At 51.0% G+C, this 10,775-nt stretch overlaps 1 protein-coding gene across 1 annotated transcript; it reads right to left on the bottom strand.

Annotated features, from left to right (window-relative positions):
* Nucleotides 1-1,319: 1,319 nt before the first annotated feature.
* SLC46A2 (solute carrier family 46 member 2) lies at nt 1,320-9,364 on the bottom strand. Its single transcript, XM_079789929.1, has 4 exons — nt 8,136-9,364; nt 7,164-7,247; nt 6,593-6,749; nt 1,320-1,900 (listed from the first exon to the last, which is right to left on the bottom strand). Exons 1-4 carry the CDS (start codon nt 9,259-9,261, stop codon nt 1,843-1,845), a joined length of 1,425 nt encoding a protein of 474 aa, XP_079646055.1. The 5' UTR covers nt 9,262-9,364; the 3' UTR covers nt 1,320-1,842.
* Nucleotides 9,365-10,775: the final 1,411 nt, after the last annotated feature.

Below are 10,775 nucleotides of genomic sequence, written 5' to 3'. Positions count from 1 at the left end.
CCCTAGTGACAGGTGGGGTTGAAAAGGAGCCACTACTGGGGCTTTGAGAGCCCTACTCAGGTTAAACCCCACAGTGTATGGCAGGATCAATGTGGACAAATAAGGAGATTGTTCTAGATGTTCAGAGCAAGCTTTTCAGGAGCAGGAATGAAGAAGCCAATGATTAGATTCATTCAGGTTGGGGGAATCATTCACCACTGGGGTGGGAGGCAAAGGGTCAAGAGGAGTGAGCATATTGGTGAGAGTTTAGATGGGAGCATGGCCTTGAACTCACCTTCCCCATCCCACCTCCTGGGTTTATGTTGCTTGTCTCAGTGAGGGGCTCTACTTTCTTCCTAGTTGCCTGAAACCCAAATCCGAATCATTCTTGCCTCCATCTGTCTCACTCTCTACAGCCCATCTATCACCACCTCCTGTTGACCTCTCACTTCCAAATATTTCTTTAAGTCCACCTACTTTTCTCCATCCTCATAGCTTCTTACCCAATATCAGCCCACCGTTATCCTTCACCTGGGCTACTGCAAGGGTCTCCCTGCTTGTCTCCTTTCCGAAAATCTTGCTCACTCCTTCCCCTATCGATTCATCCTCGGTGCTGCCAGAGTGCTCTTTCGGAGATGTGAAGGGAAGCATTCCGTGTTCCTGCTTAAGACCTTCCAACAGCTAGCCCCGTTTCTCTAGAGTGAAATTGTTTTTAGTTGGAAATACACTTTGTTAGGACAGTACACTCTGTTGGGGCAGGAGCAGTCATATTCTCGCTATATCTCAGCACTTAGCATGGTGCTGGGACCTCAGTAGATGCACCAAGACGTTTTGTTCCTTCCCTGCAAAGGATCAGAGACACAAAGCCTCTGAGCCCAGATGCTGGGCGAGGTAAGTGCGTTCTCTAGCTCTAAGTTTTACCCCAGTATAAGAATGCCGTGTCTGTGGTTACAGAGGGAATCTGACCTGGGAAAGACTGTGTCACATACTTAATATGAATGTTGATTTTACGAGGAGGCGAGTGTGCTTTTATATGTGTAAATAAAATAGGCAATAAAAGTACCTTAAATTAAAATGGCTCTTCCTGTACTTCCTCTCCCCCTCCCTTCACATCACTCACTTTGGGAAGTATTGTTGACTGAAAGTATTCAATTTAATATTCTGTTAAAGAAAAGGCCTTGAAAATTGCTTCTTAAAAACAAGAACAATGACAACAAAACTATCCCAAAGCCAAGCACCAGAGCTCGGAATCTTTCCTGAGAGTTCACAGCTAACAAGGCCGCAGGAAAAAAACAAAACTAACTTTTATCCAAGGTTTTATTTTCATTTAAAAAAATATTGACTGATGTTCACTATTGGCAGCTCTTACAAAGCATCCCTTCGACATTCCCCTCAGGCTGTTGAAAATGCATGCTTTGGTTTGAGGAGTTGCTGGAAGCTGTTTGGTTTGAATTCTCACAGGGGACTCCTAGCACCGCACCCAGGTGACTAGTAAGCCATACCTTGGAGCCCGGAAGACAATTTCTGGAAGAAAAGAGGCTGCTGCCTGAAGCTCCTTGCAGAGTCTGGTATGGCTGTGTGTGCAGCTTGCATGTAACATTGAAGTTCATGCTCTACTGCCCGCAGAACCTACCCTCTGCCTGTCAGGGGTGTCTGAAAGCTGAGACAGGTCTTCCATCACCAGGAAAGCGCTTTTCCCACCCACCAGGGACCCCTGAGCCAGAGCAGGCCATCCGAGGCTGACTGGCTGGAACTCAGTTTTCTCAGCAGTAGGTTGCTTTGGTAACAGTTCCTGGTCCCGCCCTCTGTCTTCAGAGGGACCTGGCCATTGCTGGTGTTTGCAGCTCCCGTGGGTCAGCACCTTCATGTCTCTGTGATGTCTGCATGTTTCAACCATGAGGCTTGTTTATAGGCCATGATGCTGTAAGAATTTACAAGAGAAAATTAGAAGAGCTGGACTGGGGCAAAGATGTGCTTTTTCCTCCTCACCGATGGTGGGGAGGGCTCTGGTCATCTCTTTATCACCGATAGACTGAGAGGCTATATCCTCTGTCCATCTTACATCTTCTGCGTGAGGATGAACTTCCACATGGATCTCAAGACCAAGGGTCGATAATCCCAAGTAGAATTAGCTGCCTCATCTTCTGCCTTTCCACAGCCTCTGTATCTCTTCCATGAGTCATCGCATTGATTAAACGTATTTTTAGGTAAATGAATGTGTAGGACTGCATAGCTCTAAGTTGAACTCTTGGATCTGTGTGACTTTTGGTGTGTCCATCAGCGTCTGGAGTCCTCGGTTTTCTCATCTGTTTGAGCTCTAGGTACTGGCGGAAACCGACTATTGTCCCCACTGGCAGAGAGGTGTGGACAAGGAACCCGGAAGGCTGGTTAACCTTGGAAGCTCTGAAAGGTCAGAGCCAATCACTCACTGTCTAGTTGAGACAACGGTAGCTAAAGCAACTTCCACCTGTCAATCTTATGTAAATCCTTGCTGATTGGCTATTACTGGAATTGCCTGCCTCTATGGGTGGATCCCAAACCTTAATCAAAGGGGTAGCAAGGCCGGAGTGGGCTGTAGTCCTCCAACTAGAGTTGGGCTGCCGCCTGGCCCCTTTTATTGCCAAATTAATATTTTTCTAGTCTCTTCATTTGTGTGCGGCCTCCTCCAGAACCCCAACCCTGAACCTGAACCCTGAACCACGTGGGACATGAAAGGGGTTCCCGCAAGGTACCTCAGGTTCTAAGCTCTTCCTGGATGATATGGGACACTTGGAGCTGCTGGATGGGGTAGGAGTTTAAATCCAAACCTCAAAGGGAAAGCTTTGTGGAAAGTTCCAGTCTCTCTGATTTCCCACCTTCCATGAGCCCCAGGATTCTACAGAGAGGGACATTTACTGTCCTTAAAACTTATTATTATAAAACTGGCAAGAGGACAGCTAAGACTTGGAGGCAGCCAGCCCAGGACCATCTGATCTCTGGGTTGAGCCCTGACTCTGCAGCTGACCCCTCTGGTGGACCACTATAGCACAGCCACATGGTGATGGCCAGCCCCTGACTTCAAGGTCAGCCAACAGGCAGCACAGGGATGTGGATGGTCAGCAGTGCAGGTAGTAGGTTCCACACCCTTTGACAGATCATTCATTCATTAAACAAATGTACTTGAGTACTTCTTTTATGCCAGGCTGGCTACTGGACACAGAGGACACCTGGCAATCCAGTCATGATCCCTCCAGGGAGCTGTACTCTAGTGGGCAAGTACATGAAACAGATAATCACTAAATAATCATCATCTGTCATGCTATGAAGAAAAAGTGTAGGAGGCTTGGGCAGCATATAATAGAAGGGTCTATTTCAGATTGAGAAGGAGATTTTTCTCAAATCCTCTTTGAGAAAATGGTGTTTAAGACCACAGTGAGTTGGGTTAAGAAAGATGTGTGGGAGAAGAAGGGGAAGAGCATGAGGGGAGGCTACTGGAGCTGAAGCATAGAGTTGGCGGGGGGGGGGGGGGGGGGGGGGGGAGGAGGTGGTTAGTGGCAGGAATAGGAGCCTAGAGAGATTGGCAAGGCCAGATGTCACAGGACCTTGTGGTCCATGGTGAGATGTTTGGGTCTTATCCTAAGAACATTGAAAGCCAAGTGCAGAGTTTTGAGCAAGAGATGACATGATCTGATATACCCTCCCAGGAAATTGCTCCGGCCACCTGGTGAAGAAAAGACGGGAGGCGAACAAGAGTGGATGTGGGGAGAATGGCTCAGAGGCTAATTCGGTCATGAGTGCTTTGGACTATGAGTGGCAGCAGAAAGATAAAAAGAAAAGGATGAAGTTAAGGTATATTTTGGAGGTAGAATCAATGAGGCCTGATGGATTGCAGGTAGAGGGAGGAAGAAGAGGGAGGACTTTGGTGACTGATTTCTGCCCTGGGTGAGTGGTGGAAACGAGATGGGAAAGACTGGAGGGAGAACAGACTTAGGAAGGTGTCAAGAATCCAGTTTTAGAAATTTAAATGATAATTTGGAAATTTGAGAGTACTTTAGATGACTTAGAAAACATGAAGTGAGAAGACAACCCAGAGCAGAGCCCCAAAGATTCTTCCATTTGGAGGCTTGTGGAGAAGCAATCACAGAGGTGGGAGAACAGCCAGGAGAGTGAGGTGTTGAGAAAGGTGAGTGACAGTGACAAGTGCCACCCAAGGAAAGAGTGATCAACAGTGTTGGGGGCCACTGAGAAATCATGTGGGGCGAGATTGCAGCGCGTCCACTGGATTCAGCTTTGCGGAAGTCATATCTTAGTCTTGGTGAGAGCAGCTCGGGGGCGTTGAGCTGGGCACATAAGTCTGTTGAGGGTGGCAAAGTGAATGGGAGGGGGGACATGAGACAGCATGTGCAGACCGGCCTTTGGAGAACTTGGCTATAAAACAGAGGAGGAGGAGTGGGGAAAGGAGGAGAAGGAGAAAGGGCGGTGGATCATGTGTCAGTTCTGGTAGGAAGAAATCAGGAGCGAGACAGCAGCTAACTAGTAGTGATCTCTCTGAGGAGATGGGAGAGGTGGCACCCGGACACCTGGTGACATTTCTAAGAAGCAATGTCATGTAGTAGGTAAGGGAGACTGCCTGGGTTCAAAGCCTGTCTCTGCCACTTATTAGCTGTGTAACCTTTGGCAAGTTACATAATGCCTTAGAGTCTGTTTCCTGACCTGCAAAATGGGGATAGAAATAATAGAAGTTACATAGGAGGACTGCTTGAGGGTATTAAACTAATTAAAATATATAAAATAATTAAAGTAGTGCCTGGTACATATTAAGAACACTTACGTGTTTGCAATTATTATCATTTTTTAAAGGGCGGGGGAGGAGAAGAATAGGATGGATGCAAATGAAGGTAGGTTTGTAGATTAACTTTGGGGAAGATGGGACCCTTCTCCTCTGATGGCTTCTATTTTCTCTATGAAGCACAAGGCAGTAGCCGAGTGCGTGTGTTGGGTGAGCAGTGGGCGGCAGATAGGCAGGCCCAGATGTTTGTTTCCTCCCTATTGCATATAAAGAAGAGCAAGCAGGAGAGGGCAGGTTCTACGGTAACGTGAAATTGGTACCAGGAACTGCTGGGGCCAAAGTCCCTTCTTGCAAATGGGCTGTTGGCAGCTGTAGCCAGGGACCTCCACTCCCAGCCTTCCGTCCTCCACGGCTCCTCGGCTCTCCTGCTCTGACGTGTCCTCCTGGGTTCTTATGTCCTTGGAATGTAGCTGTTCTTTCTGCGGTTAGAGTTCTACTGGTCTTTCCTGTTGATGTCACTTAATGATTAATGGTACAGCCTTGGCCTGTTCTAGCTGTAAAAAGCCTTAATGATGGATGGCCTCTGTCTCAGAAGGCCCGACTTCCTATGCAGGCAGGGACATACGTTGTGATGTGATGTGAGAATTCAAAACAGGGCCACTTCCTACTTCTCCCACCTGCCTTCACTTGTTTTCTGCCCTGCTGCCTATAATGCCATCGTTACTGATAGGCGCCGCTCTCGTGTGCTCCTAGGCAGGTCCCTTTAAAATGCAACTCTACATCAAATCCCTTGCACCTTGTTGTGGATATTTTCATTGCATTCCTTTCTCTTCTGCTGGAATTGATACAAGCCTGAGAGAACCGTGCTTTAGGGGGAGGGGAGAAAGGGCTTAAACAGTCCAAGCTGTGCTGCCCCTAGTCTCCCTGGCTCCTAACCACTTGAAATGTGACTAGTCCAAATGGAGACGCGCTGTCAGCATGAAATCCATACCAGATTTCAAAGACTCCGTAAAAAAAAAAAAATTTCATTGATTAATTTTGTAAACGTGAAAATGATAGTTTGGATATAGTGGGTTAAATCAAATATGTCATCAAATTGATTTCACTTTTATCATTGTTAAATGTGACTACTGGAAAGTTCAACATCACCGACATGGCTTGCATGTATGGCTCATTCTGTATTTTCATTGGACAGGGATGGGGTCAAAGACCAGACAATTCCGTGTGGTTCAGTTTGGTGATGACTCGGGCTGGCACTCTGGCCAAGGGCCTGGAATGCCTCTCCTTTGCTTTTCCAGCTTTTCTCCAGCCTGTTATCTCCCAGACTTGAGTGCTCTTGTTTTACAAATGAGACAATTTCCCCAAAAGACATCCAGGGAATTGTCCAGGTCTTCCAGGGACCTCACACGTCCAGTGGCCATGACATTTCAGGGGCACTGAGCACAGGGGCTGCCAGGTGCCAAGCCCTGGGAGGGCACAGAAGTGAGGAGGGAGTACTCTCCATTAAATGGGCTAAAACAAAGAAGGCTGAGAGGTTCAAGAGACTTTCTAATCCCGGCTTCTGGTGACAAGAAGTGTATGAGGCCCCTATAAATAAACTGCATTACAAAACGGCCAGGAAGTGAGCCAGCTGGTTGGGGCCTTCTGCTCATTACTTATGACTATGGGGAATTCCCAAATAATTAATTTGGGGGAACAGCAGCACTTTTTTCTTTCTGAGAGAACCTGCTGAGAACCCACTGAAAATAAGCAGTGCTTTATGGAAATGGGTTGGAGACTGTCCAACAGCCCTTGACCTACGTCCCAGGGTCCCAACCCAAACAGCGGACGCTGCTCCTGTCTTACCCAATTGGAACGATGGCCAGGAAGGAGAGAAAGGAGGAGAGAGCAAAGCAGGTACCGACAAACTTTTCCATGGTGACCTGATAGATCTCATTATACATCGTGGATGTCACCACCCAGGTCAGAGTCAGGAACAGCTGCAGGATGACAAACACCTTTCCTGTGGAAGGAACAGAGGTTACCAAGAAGATAGGCTGCTCTCCCTCCCTGTTCCCAGCTGGCTGGGTCCCTGGGAGCTCTCAGGAGACCCCTCCCACTTCCCAGGATTCCCTCTCAGTCTTCATGGCTCATCTCAGCAGGACTCCTGCCTCCCTCCTGTGGCTCTCCCTGTGGCCTGTGGAGAGCAGTGTCTGCCTTTGACTGTGGCTCTCCGGTGACTGATTTTCTGAGTCTGCCCCACCCTCCTGTTTTCACTCCCGCTGCCCTGGACGGACATCAGTGTGTTCCTGACGTATTTGAGATTGCTCCTGGTGCTCTCTCCGTGTGTCTTCTGGGAGTCCAGACCCTGTGCCTCAAGCCAAAGAGCGCTGAAACAGCCCGGGCAGAGAATCCCAGAGGGATTCATGTTACTCACCATATGAGGAGTCCTTGATGAGTTTGGACATTGCTGATCGAATGGTTGTGATGGGGATGAGAGCAAACAGCATGACGGCTCGAGCTGGAAAGAAATCACACAAGAACACTTCTCACTATAGCCCAGCCTTGGCCAAGGTGTAAATTAGAATACAGCCAAGGTCTCACTTAGAATTCCCCCTCCCCATAGCTCCTGTGTGGCTTGCTCTGGAAGACGCATGCCCTCTTGGTAACTAGTTTAAGTTGTTCCTTCTAATATGTTAGCCACTAGCCATGTGTGGCTATTTAAATAGATTAAAATGAAATAAAATGTTAAGCGATGTTCTTTACTCGCACCAGCTACATTTCAAGTGCTCAATAGCCACCTGTGGCTCGTGACTACTATCTTGGACAAAACAGAGAGAGAGCATTTTTATCATTGGAGAAAGCTCTTCTGGAGCCTTGGTCTGGAGCTGTCTGCTTGTGGTTGTTGGAGCTGTGTCCTCTCGTGGAAACTACATTCTGCTTCCTTGAAGGCATTTATTACATTGGGTGTAGAAAGCATTTACGGAGAATTTTTTGTAAATCCATTTTTAGAAAGCTCTTGCTTAGCCCGAAATGATTTTAATTAAAGGATCTTTTCAGGTGAATTATTCAATGTTTTATCTCTTTAAAATTGGGGAGAAGAAACCAAACCCCATCTCCTCCATCCAAAGCCACTCTAGGCACCCCTGATCATTCCTCCCATGACCTCCTGGAGCCATGGATACCACTCTGGTAGCATTTCAGTGGGCAATACAGATAACACAATACCCAATACAACACAGATAAACTCAAGTGCACATAATCCTGCCTCCCTTGAACGTCCTAGGTAGCAGATAGAATCCCTGGTGCTGAGCTGGGACACCTAGACCACAGCATCCCTGGTGTCAGCCCCATGACTCAGGGGAGCAGCAGTGTCTTTGTCCTGCCTCCCCAAGAAGGTCAGACTCACCAATGTAGAACATGTACGTCTCCTTCACAAAACTCAACAGGAGGGCTCCTGATCCAAAGGAGACCATCCCAATCATGATCATGGTGGTGTCCCGGAAGCAGCGGGAGAAGACCAGGACGCCCAGGAAACTGGTGATGAAGATGATGTACCCGGCGGCCATACCATAGCCCACCTGCACCTGGTTCCAACTGAGAGGCGCCCTTAGCACAAACAGGGGCATCACGTCCACTGTGCCCACCACGGCCAGGTCGTAGATGATGGCACCCAGAAAGAGCAGGACAATCATGGTTTTGGGGGGCTTTGCTTTCCCAGGAGAGAGAGGATGCCCCACCACACTCTGCATGTCTGGCTGATCAGGATCCAGGGTGCGATAGGTGCCAATCGTGCCAGACACCGTGTCCACAGCGGGGAGTGCCTTTCTGGGCTTGGCCACCGACTTGGGGACCTTCAGGACCAAGAGGCTGTAGAAGAGGGCAAAGGAGGCACAGCTCACGCTGCAGGCCGTCAGCACCAGGCCCTGCCAGGCTTTCTCAGACATCTGTTGGAAGAGATGCCCGGAGGCCATGCTCCCACAGAATCCCCCCAGGCCCAGGATCAGGTCAATAAAGATGAGGCGCACCGAGCGGCCGCCCTCCGAGGAGCCGAGGGAGCCCAGCGATATAACCCCGGCCCAGTACGCGGAGAGGCCTCCGCAGAGTCCATTCAGCGCCACGGCCCAGTACATCACCTCCACGGGCCAGTCCCACAGCACCTTGAACAGCAGCGCGAGGCGGCAGAGCAGGATGCCCAGCAGGGCCACGCAAATTGAGATCTTGCGGTGGTAGCGGTCGCTGAGCCAGCCCAGGAGGTAGGCAGGCAGCAGGGGCGTCAGGCCCGTCACCACGTTGTAGATGATGTAGAAGTTGGAGATGGCCTTCTGCTGTTGGTCCTCTAGAGCCCCCCGGGGCGACGGGCTGGCGCTGTGGTTGGAGACTCGGGCCCCCAAGGATTCCTTCAGCACTAGGAGCAGCCCCGCATCGTAGAGGGAGCTGGCCACCTGAGTGGAGGCCACCACGGGCTCGATCCAGGTCCTCACCTGGAGGCGAGACAGGTAGCCCCAGCAAGGGCAGGTGGCCTGGAGACCCATGGGATCTCTGATGGGGAATAGAGGAGCTTGCTCAGTGCCCGCTGCTCCAGAGCGCAAATGCGAGCCGCGCGTTGGGGTGAGCGGGTGAGCCTGGAGAAGGCAGAACCACTGAGCTGGGCGCCGGGCGCGGGGCGCGTGTGACAGCAGCTAGCCGGCGGCCAAGTGACCTTCCCGGCCGCGGCCACGCCTCCCCAGCCCGAAAAGGCCGCGCTCCGCCCTCGCCTCCGCCCCCCGACCCGGGAGCCCGGCTGGCGGCCGCCCAGGGCAGCCAGGCGCACAGGAGCGCACAGCGCGTCTTGGCCCCCCGCGTCCCCACCCGCGGCCGCGCATCACGCTGTTCCAGTGAGCGCGGCCGCCCGACCAGGCGCCGATTTCGGATTTCCCCACAGCCAGGCTTGCGGGGACCTCCCGCAGGTCGCTGAGCATCTCCTAGGGCTTGTCACTGCACGAGCTGAGAGCCCCCAGGCTGTCTCGCTTCCGTCTCGCTTCCGCCTTTAAGCACACACTTCTGCAAAGAGGACCAGGGTGGTGGGTGGTGCAGGGGTAACAGTATGTGCGAGGGGTGCGATATGTGCCAATCGTGGAGAGCTGCCCAGGGATGGAGAGTCAAAATGCAAACTTCTGTCCCTGTGGGCTTAGCCCTGACGCAGCCAGGCAGCGTGGATGAGCCGGAACCCAGAGTCGCACATGGGAAGCTCAAGTCTGCAGGGAGAGTTTATAAAGCCACATGGATAATGTTCTTCTGGGTGTAGGGACTAAATCTAAACGGGTTTCTATAGAAATGTGTCCTTTAGGTAGTTTTTAGGTGAGCCATAATCTTCTCTACCCCTCCCTGTCCTTAGGCAGCCCCCCGTGTCCAGGCCCAGACAACTGTGCCTCCTGCAAAGAGAGAGACCCACTTAGTCACACCCCCTTCAAGATGTGCCCGGTGGAGCTGGCCTGGCAGTCCCCTCAAAGCTCCCTTCCTTCCTTCCCTCTGCCTCCCCCTCACCTGGGCCCACCTTGGGAGGAACTGGTTTCACCTAAGCCATGCCTGGCTCTCCCACTCCATTCCTAACCCTGTTTTTCCAGAGGCTGCAGCAAGTAGTCCAACCAGCCTGTTCCTGTGAGGGGCAGAGGCTCCAGGGGATGGGTAGGCGATGGGGGAAGGTGGTACTCAGCAGTCAGATATGGCCATGAGAGCAAGCAGCCTGGACCAGAGAGCCCACTTTGCTCATTTTAATCAAGGAGTCTGGCTATTCTTGGGGCTGCAGACACTAGAGGGCAGCCTTCCTCCTCTCTGGGAGGGTCTGTGGTGTCTCAGTTCTTCCCATCTCTGAGAGTCACAGGAGATACAGGACAAGTCTAGTGGGATAGTGGGAGCGGCTCATCATGATGCTAGCCAGCCCTGGGACCCTCCAAGCCCGAATCCTCTGACCCAGAAATGAACTAGACCCAGGCAGTGGATGTCTCTCCCAGTGTAGGCTACTCTGGTTTGGAGTGTTTTTTCATCATGTCTCTACTACCCCCTCCGT

Source organism: Cnephaeus nilssonii, assembly GCF_951640355.1.
Source record: "Cnephaeus nilssonii genome assembly, chromosome: 14".
Taxonomy (NCBI): domain Eukaryota; kingdom Metazoa; phylum Chordata; class Mammalia; order Chiroptera; family Vespertilionidae; genus Cnephaeus; species Cnephaeus nilssonii.
The sequence above is the reverse complement of the archived record's forward strand: the minus strand, read 5'-3'. Positions and strand labels throughout refer to the sequence as shown.